The sequence below is a fragment of the Bombus pascuorum genome, chromosome 5 (assembly GCF_905332965.1).
Source record: "Bombus pascuorum chromosome 5, iyBomPasc1.1, whole genome shotgun sequence".
Taxonomy (NCBI): Eukaryota; Metazoa; Arthropoda; class Insecta; order Hymenoptera; family Apidae; genus Bombus; species Bombus pascuorum.
Window position 1 is genome coordinate 10,984,532 of NC_083492.1, and position 18,207 is coordinate 11,002,738.

General features: G+C 35.0%; 1 protein-coding gene across 12 annotated transcripts in view; it reads left to right on the forward strand.

Moving 5' to 3' along the window:
• The window catches only part of LOC132907144 (kinesin-like protein unc-104), a 35,463-nt gene that overhangs the window by 13,527 nt on the left and 3,729 nt on the right, over nucleotides 1-18,207 (forward strand). For 2 of the 12 annotated variants that reach the window (XM_060959921.1, XM_060959920.1), the window contains exons 2-28: nucleotides 894-1,067; nucleotides 2,352-2,434; nucleotides 2,811-2,889; nucleotides 3,502-3,847; nucleotides 4,062-4,317; nucleotides 4,789-4,946; nucleotides 5,269-5,408; nucleotides 6,011-6,049; nucleotides 7,882-8,016; nucleotides 8,226-8,672; nucleotides 9,066-9,268; nucleotides 9,350-9,467; nucleotides 10,180-10,352; nucleotides 10,932-11,110; nucleotides 11,593-11,730; nucleotides 12,843-12,980; nucleotides 13,316-13,434; nucleotides 14,076-14,445; nucleotides 14,534-14,624; nucleotides 14,755-14,870; nucleotides 15,019-15,559; nucleotides 15,703-15,892; nucleotides 16,230-16,477; nucleotides 16,603-16,905; nucleotides 17,494-17,781; nucleotides 17,863-17,999; nucleotides 18,083-18,184. In XM_060959921.1, the coding sequence (XP_060815904.1) occupies nucleotides 968-1,067; nucleotides 2,352-2,434; nucleotides 2,811-2,889; nucleotides 3,502-3,847; nucleotides 4,062-4,317; nucleotides 4,789-4,946; nucleotides 5,269-5,408; nucleotides 6,011-6,049; nucleotides 7,882-8,016; nucleotides 8,226-8,672; nucleotides 9,066-9,268; nucleotides 9,350-9,467; nucleotides 10,180-10,352; nucleotides 10,932-11,110; nucleotides 11,593-11,730; nucleotides 12,843-12,980; nucleotides 13,316-13,434; nucleotides 14,076-14,445; nucleotides 14,534-14,624; nucleotides 14,755-14,870; nucleotides 15,019-15,559; nucleotides 15,703-15,892; nucleotides 16,230-16,477; nucleotides 16,603-16,905; nucleotides 17,494-17,781; nucleotides 17,863-17,999; nucleotides 18,083-18,184 (5,237 nt within the window). In that variant the 5' untranslated portion in view covers nucleotides 894-967. The remainder of the gene's footprint in view (nucleotides 1-893; nucleotides 1,068-2,351; nucleotides 2,435-2,810; nucleotides 2,890-3,501; nucleotides 3,848-4,061; nucleotides 4,318-4,788; nucleotides 4,947-5,268; nucleotides 5,409-6,010; nucleotides 6,050-7,881; nucleotides 8,017-8,225; nucleotides 8,673-9,065; nucleotides 9,269-9,349; nucleotides 9,468-10,179; nucleotides 10,353-10,931; nucleotides 11,111-11,592; nucleotides 11,731-12,842; nucleotides 12,981-13,315; nucleotides 13,435-14,075; nucleotides 14,446-14,533; nucleotides 14,625-14,754; nucleotides 14,871-15,018; nucleotides 15,560-15,702; nucleotides 15,893-16,229; nucleotides 16,478-16,602; nucleotides 16,906-17,493; nucleotides 17,782-17,862; nucleotides 18,000-18,082; nucleotides 18,185-18,207) is intronic. The other 10 variants (XM_060959924.1, XM_060959922.1, XM_060959925.1 and 7 more) reach the window with 10 other exon arrangements.

Here is an 18,207-nt window from a genome sequence, read left to right on the forward strand (position 1 = left end):
TTCCTGCACTGATTCGTTTGATGTTTATTGGCCGACTGTTCTGTGTATGGAGGGATAATTACCCACCGATAGACGAACCTTTTGTCGGTGAATATCGATTTTCGTCGCCATGCACTATGTAGGTACTAGTTACTCTTGTTGGTGGATAATTGACGCCACGGACTTTACGGCGTCAAGATTCGATTAGGACCTAATGAAATATACCATAATAAATTCAATCAAATTGTTTTGACGTTGACACGTTTACCTTCCTTTATTCTGATATCATTTCACTAATATTTAAAGGTTTGTTCCAAACCTTACGAATCGAAAAAGATCATGCACATACGACGTTGTGAAAAGACGTTTATTTGATAAGACAGATATGTCTTCAACTTCGTTCCTATCCTTGTCCGAATTGTATTAGTAAAATTCAAATTATACATTATTTATCTTTTCTCTAAATAATTTTGTTTGGTGATATTCTTAGATCTTTAAACATTTTATAACGTGTAGTTAAAAGGGGATATGTTGGCGAAGAATTTTAATAAAAACAAGTTGTGCTTCTTAAATACGCGCAAAAAGTTGCATAGAATAACACGAATAAAATAATAAAACTGCTTCATGAAAAAATAAATGATACTTTTGTTTCTATTTCTACGCGAAATATCCCACAGCCAGAATTTTTTACGTCTATTAAAAAAATTTTTTTAATTACAATCCCTCGTCGTTTCATTCCTCTTCAGCTGTCCCTCCTGAAATATTTAGCGATATAATATCAAATAAGATTATCTCGAAAGAACGTATCGTTACAATTAATCAAGAAGCGCGTGACCGCTACTGAATGAAAGCCTACGATCGTGTCTTTCTTCCGCGATGCCAGTTTCGCTAACGATGCCTTCTTATTTCCACAGAGAAAACGAGGAAGAAGTCAATCGCCAGCACCGCCGCCGTCGTGATCCGACGCTGAATTAAAAACAGACGGAAAATGTCGTCGGTAAAGGTGGCGGTGAGGGTACGGCCCTTCAACAATCGAGAGATCTCCCGTGAGGCACAATGTATCATCGAAATGTCCGGCAATACTACTTGTGAGTATAATTTAATAATATAATTGAGTATTTTCACGCTGTTGTCCGCTCGTATTTCGTCCTCTGTTTCGTTTCTTCGTCTTTGTATTGTGGTCTGATTATTATTTATTCTCTACCTTTTTTCTTCTTTTTAAATAAAAAAATTGTTTTCGACAAAACAAAACAGTTGCCGCGTTTACCACGAGAACAATTGCTTCTAACTATCAAGACATAGATGCATGTTCGTTTTTTTGCCATTGATTTGTCGTTCAATTATCGTAATTGTGTTTGTATAGAACATATAGAACGAAACTCCTTCTGATTAGACAATTGTTTCTCACGAGTGTGAGCCTGTTATATCACTTGATTTGAGGTATGTCTTTCCTATTGTTTCATGAACCAATATTCTTTGAAATGAAAAAGTAGTTTTCATACATTAACAAATTTAACATTGATTCAATTTGAATCTTAGATAAAGGAAAAATTGACATTATTTTGAAAAATATTACGTAATAATTGGGGCATACACATATTATGTAAGTGGGACATTATACCTCGGTTAACATTTTGCATACATGCATAACCACGTCCTCGATCTTTTTCATTCATTTGAAATCTTGAAATTTAAACAACTTGAACTCAACAAACTTGGCTAATAGCGTGCCTTGTATACACGCGTTTGTTGAAGGGAAAATCTGCTTAAATGTCGAGGTGAAAATTCTGGTTCTTTCTTGTAAAAGTTTTTTACTCGATATTTGATGCAATTTCTCATGCAACTTTAATGTTGCGTCACGAATTGAACGAAGAACTTCGGTTCCTTAAGTCTCGTAAAATGCAAATGGATCACGGGGCAAGTTTAATATTAGATAAAGTTCGGAGAACACATTGACGTCAGTTCATTGGTGTGTAATGATTTCGTTGTGAAATGTCGACATAGTTAATCAATATTTTTACATGGACATGTAATCCCACGTTCCCGGATTTTGTGTTTTATATATTCATTTTTTCTTTTTATATAATCACCTGCAGCTAACCTTATTCGACCGTGACACACGTATTAATCTAATTATTTATTTGTCTATCGATCTGCTTATGCGTAATATATGCTACATGTTTATATAGCTTTTGATCAGTACGTACGAATGAGAAAAGTTTATATTTGGAAACTTTTTATTTAATTTTTGTGGGTCTTATGCCAGAATCATGCTTGATATACAACGCAGAAAAAGTGGGAAATGAAATAAGAACGAGTAATAAGTTACGACTTCCTTTTGTATTACTAATTTGTTGTTTTGCGTGTTCCAGCGATATTGAATCCCAAAGCACCACCGGGCAGCAAAGATGCGCTCAAGAGCTTCAATTACGATTATTCATATTTTTCCATGGACGTAAGTATATACCTTTTTCGTTTTATTGAATTTCCGTAAAAAGATCAATCATTTGTATTGGTGTTCCTTTCATTTCATTGCTCTAAAGATCTATTATAAATGTAGCCTAAATTCGTTCATTATTAATAAAGTGAATTGTTTTTGCCACGTTACTCTTAATTAAAATTACGGATCAATAACAAGAATCGAACTATTTAAAGAGAGTCTAAATTATATAGGTACTTACAATAACTCCTACTGAGATTAAGACCAAGAAGAAGCTAATAAAAGGACACAAGTTAAACATGTATTCGATAATTTATTGCATTATCGTAAAACCGATATCGGGAACAGATAGTATAAAAACATAATAAATTGACTATATTCTTTGTCATAGCCAAACGACGCAAATTATTCTTCACAACTAATGGTCTACAAGGATATCGGCGAAGAGATGTTGGAGCATGCTTTCGAAGGTGAGCATATACCAAATGGAAAATTTCTGAACGTCTGCAGAGATTGATCGAACAATTTCTCAATACTTTAAGCATCATGTACTCGAATTGTCGCATACCGCAGAATTTACGTCGAGGAACCGAACATGTGGACCCACATACCATCCGGATAGGAATTTAGTCGTTCGAATTCTCATACGATCTTGGCATATATTCACGACACACGAATATATGCTACCGTTAAAAAATTTGAAAACATTATTCTACTGTTCTTTTGAATTTCTTATAATAAATGATTATTGGAAGGACATCTTGTTATACCTTTTACAATACTCGCAATTTTTAGAAATATGTAGACACATTACCATTTATAAATATTAGGATATCTACTCGTTACATTTATTGGACTGAGTTTGGACAAATTTATAATAAAATAATTAAAAAATAAAGATAGTGAAAATTTATTATTTAATATTTATTATTAATTATTCAATTTGCATCAAATATCAGTAGGAGTTTTACTACTTGTGACCAACAGTATATGTACGACTCGATATAGTTTTAGCTACTAATTTTAATTATTTAAAAATTTAATTAATAATTAATTTGAACAATGATTTTGTTAACACGTAGGTTACAACGTCTGTATATTCGCTTACGGACAGACCGGTGCTGGCAAATCGTACACGATGATGGGTAAACAAGAAGAAGGTCAAGAGGGAATAATACCTCAAATTTGCAAGGACCTCTTTAGAAAAATCAGCCGCAATTCAAATGAGTGCCTGAAGTATTCTGTTGAAGTGAGTTATATGGAAATATACTGCGAAAGAGTGCGGGATCTCTTAAATCCCAAGAACAAAGGAAACCTTCGTGTACGGGAGCATCCTCTGCTTGGACCGTACGTTGAGGACCTGTCCAAATTGGCGGTGATGTCGTATCAAGATATTCATGATCTTATCGACGAAGGGAACAAGGCAAGGTATGTACATTAAATACAAAATTAATGAAATTTAATAATCTAAATTGATTAAAACATCTAATTATTGAAAGATTAATATTATACTTTTAATATATAATATATTATAAAATATATATAGATATATATAGATATAAAATATATTTAGGAGTATAAAATATATTTGATATTTTATTTCAAAATATTTTATTTCATATATCTTATTTTCTTTTTTCAGAACGGTAGCGGCCACAAATATGAATGAAACATCTAGCAGATCTCATGCCGTCTTTACGATATTCTTCACACAACAAAAGCAGGATTCTGCAACAGGATTAGTGACAGAAAAAGTCAGCAAAATCTCCCTGGTCGATTTGGCGGGTTCTGAAAGGGCTGATTCTACTGGTGCAAAGGGTACGAGGTTGAAAGAAGGTGCCAATATTAATAAAAGCTTGACGACCCTTGGAAAGGTCATCAGTGCCCTTGCTGAAATTGTAAGCAATACTTTTTTACCTATAAAAAAATAATGTATAATGCATAGTAGGAAGATGATTTGAAATTTATATTTCTCGTATGGTAGAACGCAACATTACGATGAAATTGTTTTTTTATTTTATTGACACAAGTCATAAAAAATGGGTACGTTGCACAATTGGTTGTATACAAGTTGCACAATTTTAACCTTTCAAAGTCACGTAGATGTTGCCTAAATTTCATATTAACGAAATCCATGTCTTCTGTTTATTCTACTGTCGTTTATGGATTTTTAGGCGGTAAGTTCGTGTATCCATGATCTTTTAACTCGCTTATTTAATTTAACAATATTACAAATCAAATGTATCATAATATTTTTAATCCATCAAACATGTCATAATTACTTATACTTTAAAATACATTGAATATTAGTCTGCTAAATTTTTGTATACAAAATAGACAGTGAATGAGTCCTTGTTTTGGCCATCTAGGCGACTAAAAAGAAGAAAAAGGCTGATTTCATCCCCTATAGAGATTCTGTTCTAACGTGGCTTTTGAGAGAAAATCTAGGAGGTAATTCTAAAACAGCAATGATTGCAGCAGTGAGTCCAGCGGACATCAATTACGATGAAACCCTCTCCACCTTACGGTATAGTTATTCATCACCCTTGTAATTTTGCTATTTTCGCCTTTATTAACTGATTTCTTTTTTTTTCAAGCATTTCTGTCTTCTCAAAAGTCTAATGACGATTCAAGTGCATAGTTATTTAGAGTTGCAAGAATTTTTGGCATCAAAAAATTTAATGAATATGAATAAATCTCCTTTCTTCAATAGTTGTATTTGTATAAAACAGTTAACTATATAAAATAACTTGTAATAGGCTGCATGTTTTTTTGTAACTGTTCCCGTTACTAGCATATCTACTTTTGTGAATAATTATTTTTATTATTTTTACTTTGGTAAACTACAGATACGCAGACAGAGCGAAACAAATAGTTTGCAAAGCCGTCGTCAACGAAGATGCGAACGCGAAGCTTATCAGAGAACTCAAAGAAGAGATTCAGAAGTTACGGGAATTGCTGAAACAAGAGGGTATTGATGTGCAAGAAGGTAAGTTGGCTTTTCACCATATAATACTCGAATTTCAAAGAGTGATGCCCTTTTTCTCTATACAGCCATAGAGGCATTTTATGACAGGTATATGCAAATAATAGTTTGAATGAAAATAACGAAATTGAAAGTCTACTAATCTGAGGACATTTGCGTGTGCCTGATAATCTGTCAGGGTTGGTTTGTTACGTTTCCTAATAATTCTATAATGAAAATACTTTTTCCGGAAGAGTAATATTTGAACACTGGTTAAACTGTAAACGAAATATGGTATTTCTTCCATTAGACGATACTCTTACTTGATCATTGATATTCCTCCCATGTAAAAAAAGAAAATATGCTATAAATGATTTAATAGGTTGCAAAAATAATTTTTCGCAGTGTTCTACGCGTTTTAGTAAACTTGATCATGTAAAAGAGAAAAGAAATATTACTGTAAAAATATATCAAGCTGAAGGAAAGGACAAACGATGATAAACAAAAAGATATAGAGAGAAATAAAAAAATAAGGAGAAACAAATTGTAAAAAAGTAGTGTGCGGTAGACAAGCCACCATTTACATAGTACATTTTTTTTCTTTGTTTCCCTTGTGCTTGACGTAGGGCCAGATGGTAAAGTCACATATGAAAAGAAAGAATCTAGTAAGTAAAATAACCGACAATCCACACAACGAAAAGTCTTATAAAAGCCAGACAATCGATCACTCTTCTGCGCCTGTTCTTTGAACGTCCGCTTCATTCACGGCCAAGTGCATAATGCGTGTCATCTATCTATCTATTTCTATCTCTCTGTGTTTTTGTCGATTTTCAGACAAAATTCTCTTTACATATGCTTCGCGATACGCATTCTGTTTTTTCCTTTAACATATATATACAACCCTGTGACAACCAGTGCCTAATGATTATCATTGTTCCTGCCTCTCGTAGGCTGCATAATTAGCGGCTTTTAGCGTTCCTCGTTAAAAAGAAAAATATAAGAATGAACATGAATAATAGAGGAAGGACACATCGAATGGTTGCATAGAACGCAACATTCTTGTGTATTTTATAAACCAATGTTAAATTAAACCAATGTACAATCGATGTACTTTTCGATACAGTTTTTTAGTAAGCAGCATATGAAGATAAGCAGATACCTTGATCCTTGTTACAATTAATCATTTGTTACGATATTACCACATTTTTTGGATTACAATAGATTGTTGTAACTGAGCGATAAAAACAAATCGTTACAAGTAACTCGATCTTGATCGGAAATTCAGAAAGGTCGCATTTCCTCTAAGATAAACTTCTAAGTAGATTGTGGATGTTGATGGAAATTCATATTTTTATAAACACAAATAAAGAAATAAAAATTAAATGAGGATTTTTGTATATTATATACATTCTGTATATTTTTGTACTTTTAAATATATAAACATCTGTAGTATAATTATAAGGAAAAAATAGTCATATAAAATGTAACTGATTGTGTTATGAGCCGAACAATTTGGTTGAGATCAATGTATCATCGTCATCATAATATCATTCTTTAGAAAAATCTTGTTAGCGTCTTCGAGAGAATCTTAAATGATATGTAAACATGTAATTACAATTCATTTTGCGTCGAGCGACCACATATGAATTCAGGCTTTATAGTTTTCCATTGTGTCAAAATTCCTCTCCAGTAAACACGTGTTGTTTGCCTCGCTTATTATCCACTTAGATCCATCACTTTGTTCCCGAACCAGCCTAAAGGTATTGCATGGCACTCGACAATGGACATCTCGAACGCATCTCGGACGCAGTGACACGAGCACCGTTTACTAGACTTCAACCAAAGTTTAATGAACATTGTAGCTGGATAGCAATATTTGATTGAGCGCTGCGCTTGATTTGCATAAATATATACGGATCGTTTGTATTTGTCATTTTTACAGTATTGTATGCCACGAAGATATTTTTTATTCTCAGAAATTTGTGAAGTATGCAATCTCAATTTTATAATCAGAGATTTCACATTAAATTTCATCCCTAGTTTCTTTTAAGATAGAACGTTGCTTTATATGCGATAACCAAAATAAGAAAACGAATTTTTAATATTTTGTAAAATTTAATCCCTTGGTATTTCATAAGAAAAAAGATATTTTCATGTACGTGAATAACTTTAAAACAACTTTCTTTTATATACAATATATATTATTATTCAAAGAAGTTCTCTGTTCAATGAAATAATATAATAACAGCTTTTATTCGTGAAGGAGAATGTCTAAATTATATGTTCTATTTCCTGTTTTTTCTAAAGAACATTTTTCATTGTGATACGGATCATGGGACAGATCTTGGCAAAAATTTTCTCTTTCACTTACGCCACTGCTTTAGTTATGGCTTTTGATGTTTCCGAGACGCGTGTTATATCCCTGGCTGAGACTCGCCATTCTAAATTCAACCCCTTATACCTTCTGTATTTTTATTCGATTCTATTTATCCCACAGGGGATGAAATCGTCCGAGCAACCAAACGCGAGGACGACGTGAAGGAAAGTCGGCCCAGAATCCCGTCTCATACCACATCGACTATCGCTGAAGAAGCAGTGGATCAATTGCAAGCTTCAGAAAAACTTATAGCCGGTAAATAAAATATTAATTTTTTTAACAAACTACATACACGAAATACTATACAGAAAATAAATTCTATGCTTAGATACATATTCTTTTAAAGTTAAGAAAGAACGCTATTAGAAACAATTGTGTGTGTGTGTGTGTGTGTGTATATATATAACATTAAACGAAATGGTAAAAATTATGACGTATGAAATTTGCTGTCATTTACTTCTCAGAATTGAATGAAACATGGGAAGAGAAGCTAAAACGAACCGAGATAATTCGTTTACAACGCGAGGCGGTGTTCGCCGAAATGGGAGTTGCTGTGAAAGAGGATGGAGTCACGGTTGGTGTATTCTCTCCAAAAAAGACTCCTCACTTGGTGAATCTGAATGAGGATCCGCTCATGTCCGAGTGTTTGATTTACTACATCAAGGATGGCTTCACACGTATCGGTAGCGCCGAAGCTAACATACCGCAAGATATACAGTTATGTGGTCCGCACATACTGAGCGAGCACTGCGTCTTCGAGAATCACGAGGGTATTATTACCTTGATTCCGAAGAAAGGAGCTTTAATTTACGTGAATGGACGTGAGGTCACTGAATCGATCGTTCTGAAGACCGGATCTCGCGTCATCTTAGGAAAGAATCATGTGTTCAGATTCAATCATCCCGATCAGGGTAAGTAGTGTATATACTTTGTTCTATGCTCAACCCTTTACACTCGATACCATTTATACCTAAATGCCCTCAGTAAGAATAAGCTTCGTACAAGCATGAAAGACTGGGCATTAAATTTGAATTTGACTACGTACGGCAAGAATGTGTATTGTGCGTGTGTAACCTTTAAGAGTGCGATATGATTGGCAGATGGAAGTTATGTGTGAACCGTTGAAGTATTCAGAACTGAAAAAGTTGTTCCAAGAGTTATTCTTATTACATTCTTTATTTCTATCTTATTACTAAATATAGCTTTATCTACGTTATCTTATATTTAATGAGGAAAGACCCGCCTATGACTCAACATGTCTACAATGATATTATGTGAAAAAAGATGTTTTGTTGGCTGTGCAGTCCGTGAACGAAGAGAGAAGGGATCTCCCGCAGAAACTCCTGGAAATGGAGAAACAGTCGACTGGAACTTTGCACAGATCGAATTGCTAGAAAAACAAGGAATTGATCTAAAAGCTGAGATGGAGAAGAGATTATTAGCTTTGGAAGAACAATTCCGTAAAGAGAAGGAAGAGGCGGACCAATTGTTCGAAGAACAAAGAAAGGTAAGTACAACTAATGTTTTATAAACTAATGGATACTCAATGTGAATATTCATACATATGGTTTCTTGTATTTTTACGTAGAACTACGAGGCTCGAATAGACGCACTGCAACGACAGGTTGAGGAACAAAGTATGACGATGTCAATGTACAGCAGTTATACCCCCGAAGACTTTAACAATATCGAGGAAGATATTTTCGGTGAGTACACATATTGAACGGTTTTTAAAATTATGATATAGCATATTCTGACTTTTTACAATTATTGAAATTCACGTAAGCAAGATAGTATAAGATCAACAATTATGGCTTGAACTATCATAATTTCAAGCCAGTGATCTTTGATCAAACATTTTTCACAGTTCTATATACGAATGAGGAATGATCACATATATAATAGATCGTTATATTCCTTTCGTTAAAAGGTTTGAATTTGTAATGGACTCACCTATAGTTTATATCATAAACTTTTTTAGAAAAATCTAATTAAAGGAGCATACACCGTTGTCCGTCACATAATTTCAGTTTCATTCCATTACAAATTTTATCATTGTACGGATCTGTGAGACGATCAGATGGTGGTACGTAACGAATTGTTAATAATATGTTCTCTGAATGTACGTTGATTGTTCGATTTTGTCTTTCAATTAACTTGCGATGCACGCATGTAGTTAACCGGTATGACATCACTATATTTTTTTTGTGCTCCTGAAATTTTTACTTTTTCCCCATTATTAAAAAGTTGTTGGCAGTCTCGAGGTATGTTTCTTAGAAAGATCGCTTGTTGCAAAATGAAATGGTGTATCATCTGATCGTGGACAGAACGCCAGTCGCTTCTTTTAACGAAGGAACCAGTATCCACGAAATGCTTGGCTTCTCTGACTGTTTTGCCTGGTAATGGCTTGCATTTCAGTCAACCCCTTGTTTGACGCAGAGAGCAACTGGACCGAGAGAGAGTTCCAACTGGCCGCTTGGGCCTTCCGCAAGTGGAAATATCATCAATTCACAAGTCTTCGGGATGATCTATGGGGCAACGCTATATTCCTCAAAGAAGCTAACGCTATTTCTGTCGAACTCAAAAAGAAGGTACATCCGTGGTTCATTCTTCGATGAACTAACGAAAACTCAAACCTTTATACGGCTCTTTTTTGATTACAAATCATCAACATTCATATCTTTCATCATATCTTTTGACATTCTTTTAAGAGCCATTTATCATGAACATTTGATCAGTTTCACAAAAATGATCAAATATTTTAAAATAAATTATTCGAAAAAAGCTTTTTGTTAATCAACTATCGGTCATAATATTGATTTAAGCCTGAATTACTTAAACTTAACAGATTTTCAAATTTGACGATTAATGCACTTTTGCGTACCCCCTTTTTGACGTTCTAATAGTCAAAAAAATACTTTGTATTCGCAAGTAATTACTTTACATTCCCATATCGATCCCTTTGTTGATCTAATTGTTTAATCTTTTATTCATCACTGATATTTTTTTTATTAATTCTATCCGCTTGTTTCGTACCTCACCATCACTTTTATAATTTAACATTTCATTGGTTGTTTCATTTTTTCACAATGGTACATCTTTATATTTATTCCAGGCGACAAAAGCTTTTTCTACTTTTGCTTCACAAATATCATATATATCCTTTTTAGGTACAATTCCAGTTTACTTTGCTCACGGATACGCTTTACTCGCCGCTTCCTTCGGATCTCCTGCCTGTCATTGACGACGAGGAAGAGGAGGAAAGACCATTCCCGCGTACTATAGTTGCTGTAGAAGTTCAAGATACGAAGAATGGCGCGACACATTACTGGACACTCGATAAACTTAGGTGTGTTACATTTTATTTAATATTTCATTTCTTGAACAAGCTTTACCTTATCATTTTATGTTTATATATACAGGGTGAGTCACATAATTTATTTCAAACTCCAGTACATATCTCTCGAGTAAAACGAGATATCAGAAAGCTTTCTTATTGCCACTTTTCTTCTTATTGCCATTATTTGTACCGAATACGATAGCTACTAGCTATTTTATAATCTCATTTCTTTTTTCTAATATCAGTATCAAATGCGAAAAAATAAAATATCGTTCCTTTATCGATTTCTTTATTCTCGGCCATATGATCAGAATCGGTAAGTGTTGACAGCACTCTAAATTCATCGTACGATCGAATAGTAAGGAGGTCGATTAAAGAACTGATAAGAGTGCGGATTCGTGGATCAAGATCTATCATCGCTTTTAATTAGACGCGTGCTTGGATGAAACCGCACAGGGACACTCACGCAAGTAATACGTGTTAACTTATAGACAGCGCTTGGAGTTGATGCGACACGTGTACAACGAGGACTCGAGCCCCAGCACTCCGGAGGCCAAAGAGGATATTTTCCAATGTCTAACCGCCTACTCTAATCCGAAGTTCTCGCTCGCAAATCTTTTGCCTTCGAGGTTGGTGCTCGAACGCGTGAGACTCTTTCCTCTTTATCGTCACACGCTTCACGCCCATCCTCTAACTCTGTCAAATTTTTTATATATACGATTATGTGCAAAATGTCGGTCTTAATCTCGTCTTATCACCGTATTTCTGCTACGTCTCAGTACACTGTCTGTTTGATTTAAACAGTTTCTCTATTCTTCATCTCTTCCCTACCAATGAAATATACTTTCGCTTTGCAATTGTGCTAAATTCAACGAAAATATACATCGATCAAGGATCTCTGCATGGCCAAGCGTGTTTAGTCTGTTTGATATTAACAATCGGAGCGGAATTAACCCCTCCGTATATTTTACAAAATTCTTTTATCTTATTTTGTATCTTATTTTTTAGTATATTTACATTTTTCTTTTTTATTTCCTCTTTAGGCAGTCTAAAATTTCGTTGTAACAGTTTCAACGATTAGAATGAAATTAGAGAAATAGTCTGTATATTAACTAAAGAAATATGTAATCAAATTTATTAGATTGACATTAACTGAAAATTAGTCGAAGGGTTTAACTCCTGTACACGTTTCAACTGCGTCCCGCTGAACACGTGCGCTCCTTGCTGCTGAAGTTTTCTCACATTATCGCTTCGTGACTTCACCGTGCACGTGTCACTGCGAATTACACGAAACTATGATTAAACAACTATGATCGAACAATTTTGACAAAAATCATATAGAATATTCTAGCTGTTCTACATCATTGTAACTCGTAACGTAACTCCTTCTTAGTATGAAAATACAGGGACAGCAGAAATATGTAAAATGTTGTCCTTAATATATCAACTTTATTACTTAGATGAAATAGAACTTGCATTTCTACGAAAATTTCAGTCACCGTTTAAGAAAAATAAAAGACACTGAAGTTCTCATGTTATGTCCCTTTATTTGAACATCTACAATATCTGTCATACCACTTTCGAATACATCCGAACACAACACCACGCATACGGTGTAGTATTATGTACAGAGTGTCCTTCACTGTGCTTCTCGACAATGTTTGATTACGTTTTTATCTTATGGCTAAGAAATTCACGAACCGATTAACAACGGAGATTCGACGTTTCCGCTTTTGTGCAGACAAAGACTTGAACTGATGCGAGAAATGTATCATAACGAGGCAGAATTGTCGCCGACATCCCCAGATTTCAATATCGAGTCCATCACTGGAGGTGATCCATTCTACGACCGTTTTCCCTGGTTCCGAATGGTTGGCAGGTAAGAAACCTTTTTAAACATCAGACATTTCCAAAATCTATGCTTTAGATTATCTTTTTTATAAATGTTTAACAATCTAGCTGACAGATGAAACGAATCTTCATGAACTTTTTTTCGAGACAGTGAAGAGTACATTTTACAAAATAGCCATTATCAAAAATTGTATTTTAAAAATATTTAACGACCTAGTTGATAAATAAACCAAATATTTTAATGAATTTTGTTCTATTAATATGAAACATTTTGTGTTGTATTTGTAGTGTCGAAGCATTTTGATGTTTATGGCCCTATAAAAAAACATTAATAATAAATGTACAATTTGTTTGTTGCCATAGGTCTTTTGTATATCTAAGCAATCTTATGTATCCCGTACCATTGATCCACAAAGTAGCGATAGTAAACGAAAAGGGAGACGTAAAAGGCTACTTGCGTGTAGCTGTGCAAGCTGTTGTTGGTACGTAATCAGTGTCTGTATATTTTCTTTTATTATCTCCTACCTTAAGTTTATTTAACTCCTTTATTTCCTCTGATGGAGGAAATTAAATACATATTACGTGATTGATTAGGCGATATTAAGTTGACCGCATCCCTGAAATGCGTATACCTACATGTATATTATCAGTAACACAGTTGATTGTGAAACAATGTCGATATAATGAAACTAGACAACAGTACCACCAATTATTTCAGAAGTAATTAAAGAAGTAATTAAAATGACGTTATCGTCATATAATTTTACTGTTGAATCGTTTCCTTGCTCTGTGGATTAAAATATTTATACGCGTACACTATTGTTCGTATAAATTTAAATTTAGTATTTAAAAGATGTTACAATAATATATTTTACTATTCACCACATATGCACACACACTTAAATAAATAAATATATATACATAATATATTTTACATACTATTCAATACATACGCTTATTACTTGGATATCACTGCTTGTATTAATGTTAGAAGTCTTTACGTCAATTTATATCAGTCATAATGAGAAATTTATTGCACGCGATCGATAAGAACACGAAACGCGTTATATTTTTTGGAAAAAGTATTCTGGCGTAGGATTTTCGTAACGAACCCTTGTTCCAGAAGAGGAAAACAGTGAATACTCAAGTGGCGTCAGACAGTCAGCTAGAATTTCTTTCGAGGATGACTTGTTTGGAAATCAAAAGCAGAACAAACGCAACACTCTGTTAACCCAGACTCTTGAGAAGAACCGACAAATTCTGTTACACGAGGAACGTGTCGTAGAGGGCCACAACGAGCAAAAGGAGGTGAAAGACGAAGACGATATCGGCGATGCAGACAGTGGCAGAGGGGATAGCTCAGTTTCCAGCGACATGAAGGAAGAGGATCTACCGGATCATTTGCAACTTGGCTCTGAATTCACATTCAGGGTTACCGTGTTACAAGCCATGGGCATTTCCACCGAATATGCTGACATTTTTTGTCAATTCAAGTATGTTTAGTTTTATATAATACAATAATAAAGATATTTTATGTAGGAAATTGATAGTTAATGCATGATTATGATGCGTTATATCTAGTTTCTTGCATCGACACGATGAAGCATTTTCAACTGAGCCAGTAAAAAATACAGGAAAAGGATGTCCTCCTGGATTTTATCACGTACAAAATGTAAGCTACATCTACATTAAAATAAGAAATAACAAATAATTTGCATTAAATGAAAAAAAAAAGAAATAATTTATATATGATCAACTCCGATTATGTATTTCTTTATTCTTTCTTTTCGTATACTGTTCAGATCACGGTGACAGTAACAAAATCATTCTTGGAATATCTAAAAACTCAGCCAATCGTTTTCGAAGTTTTTGGACACTATCAGCAACATCCTCTGCATAAAGATGCAAAACTGGAATAGTAAGCATTAAATAATTTCTATGAAATCTATCAGTTCGACAAGATATTGTCTTTTTTTAATCCTTAAGATGGTTAGTTATAACGATTTAGTAAGATATTATTGTCTTTCTTAAATCACGAATAAACTCAGTTGCATTGTATTTCATAGCGTAAGACAACCACCGAAGAGAATGCTTCCGCCATCTATACCTATCAGTCAACCCGTACGTTCACCGAAATTCGGCAGTGTTTTACCATCTCCGAGCACGTCGCACGTGCATGCAAAATACGATGTATTAGTTTGGTTTGAGATTTGCGAGTTAGCGCCGAACGGTGAATACGTACCATCCGTAGTCGACCATAGCGATGATCTACCGTGTCGTGGATTGTTTTTGCTCCATCAGGGAATCCAGCGTCGGATTCGAATTACTATTGTACACGAACCAGCGTCTGAGCTACGATGGAAAGATGTGAGAGAGTTGGTTGTCGGACGTATTAGAAACACGCCAGAACCAGAAGAAGAGGATAATGATTCGTCGGTGCTTTCGTTAGGGCTTTTCCCTGGCGAATATCTAGAAGTACCTGGTGATGATAGATGCATGTTCAGATTCGAGGCAGCGTGGGATAGTTCTCTTCATAATTCGGCCTTGCTCAATAGAGTTACAGCTTACGGAGAACAAATCTTCATGACAATTTCTGCTTACCTCGAGGTACGCTTATTCTTTATTCGAATGTTTTGTATTATATATTTATTAGAGATTTAATCACAGATTATGCGTTGTATATTTAATAGAGATTAAATGCCTCTATAAGATTCGTTCTCTGATTTATTTCTTCATATCATTTCTTTTAGTTGGAGAATTGTGGAAGACCAGCGATCATCACGAAAGACTTGAGTATGATCATTTATGGCAGAGATGCCAGAGTAGGACCACGTTCTCTGAAGCATCTATTCAGCGGAAGCTACCGCAATCAAGAAGCAAACAGACTCAGTGGTGTTTACGAGCTCGTCTTGCGTCGTTCTTCGGAAGCAGGTAGCCCAGGTTTGTCTTGCTACCCTTAGCGTAGACCCCTCTTGATCCTTTCCCTCCTTGTCGATATAATAGTCGCACAAATTTAGGGAAAGGGGATATTTTATTAGAAAGATGTTACTACATTACTAGATTATATAATAATAAACTCCGGTGACAATCACGATGACTATTATATCATGTTATTAACGAATTGGCAATTTTCTTCATTATGTTTTATTCCTTCTTAAATTATTTCGATAAAGAAATTTCCAATCTTGGCCAAGACGAAACATATTCATACTTCTTTCTAACATTTCGCTTTTCCCACATTCAGTACCCACCCCACTTTTGCAATTGTTTTTTGCAGGCGTTCAGAGGAGACAACGGCGTGTATTGGACACCAGCTCTACGTATGTTAGAGGAGAGGAGAATCTTCACGGATGGAGACCACGGGGAGATAGCTTAATATTCGATCACCAATGGGAGTTAGAAAAATTAACACGATTAGAAGAGGTGGAAAGAGTAAGACACACATTGTTGTTACGAGAAAAGCTCGGTATCGACAAAGTGTCATTCTGCAATAAAATATCTCATGATTTCACAAAGAGTGAGAAGGTAAAATATCTTATATTTTTATTCTTATAAAGATCTAAGAATCTTTATATAGTATTTAAGCATTTGAGTAGAGTTGAAGAACAGTTAAACAAACGAGATACATCCATTATATTTATTCAATACAGGAGGTCTGCAACATGATGGCGAAAGCAACGAATGAAACGCATGCCAGTCCGGTGAAATTGAAGCGTTCAACTAGTAAAGACGTTTACGAGCCTTGGGAGATGACCGAAAGAGAAAAAGAACTAGCCACGAAGTATATTAAACTTATTCAAGGTCGCATTCCAAGCAAAGAACCCATTCTATTGTCCGATGTTTCACCCGGAGAAGACACTATGGCCGATATGACGGCATCTATGATATCTTCGGTGATATCATCCTCGTCCCAAGAGTCAGTATACGAGAGAGCTAGTGATTACTTAGAGCAGGTAACCCTCCCCGCATGCCTGAGTGCTCCTGCTAGTAGCGGTTGTCCACGCTTCGTCGCATCATCGTATTTTTATCTCGATGGCAAAAATAGATATTTGTTTTTCGAGATTCAAAGAAAAACGATACTCTCTTTCTTCATTCACATTATCATCGAACATAATTTAATGCCGATAAAATGTAAATTAAAAATGTAAAATTAAAAACTGGATAACTAATATCTTGAAATGAAAAACTTGAAAATATTTCTTAACAATTATGAGTGAAGATTGCGAGGATTCGATTCAATTTGAAGGTCGATTTGTCTCTTCCACATACGAGCTTGCAACAAACTCAATGAAATTATTGTGTCAGATCGAAGTTCGATTCACGTTCGCTTTTAAGAACGATCAATAATCGTTTGTTACGCAACGTTTCGAGTAGCTTCGCTGAGTGAAAGTCGCGCTTTTAGCGCAATCAGCTTCTAAGAATCGCTTTCTGTCTACTTTGAAACACAACAATTGGTAGACGATGACTCGAGATTTTCGAGTCAAAGACAACCGCAAGTAAAATTGGACACGGTCAGGGTGATGCTGGAGTGTTACTTGCAGGCTGCTGGTATAATAGTATGGAGCAGATCTAAGTCGTGCATCCTTAGGTTAAGTTCACCGGAGAGAGCTAGACTGCAGGAACTGCAGGAGAGTATATTAGCCAGTGAATCCGCTAATCAACCGTGTACAATTGCACCGGCTCCATTGGGTTCATCTTCCCCATCGAAGGAGAATTTGGTACTCTACGTACCGGAAGTCGAAGAAATTCGCATCAGTCCGGTTATTGCCAGAAAAGGATACCTAAATGTTCTCGAACACAAGACTAATGGTTGGAAGAAACGTTGGGTGGTATGTATATCTTGAATACAGTATTTTTATTTCTCCGTTTCTAGAGTTGATTGATATACCAAAAATATCATTGGTTATTAGGCTGTACGACGACCATACGTTTTAATCTTTCGGGAAGAAAAGGACCCAGTGGAGAGAGCTCTAATTAATTTAGCTACTGCTCAAGTTGAATATTCTGAAGATCAATTAGCTATGGTGAAAGTACCAAATACTTTCAGGTAAGTTATCGAGTATATAAAGTTATTTACTTTTGAATGTAATCCGTGTTAGACATCTCAAATCGGCATTCTTTATTTTACAGCGTCGTTACAAAACATCGAGGATACTTATTGCAAACTTTAGGAGATAAGGAGGTTTATGACTGGCTGTACGCTATTAATCCTCTTCTTGCTGGTCAAATCAGGTAAGGCTGTTCATTTGAAATTA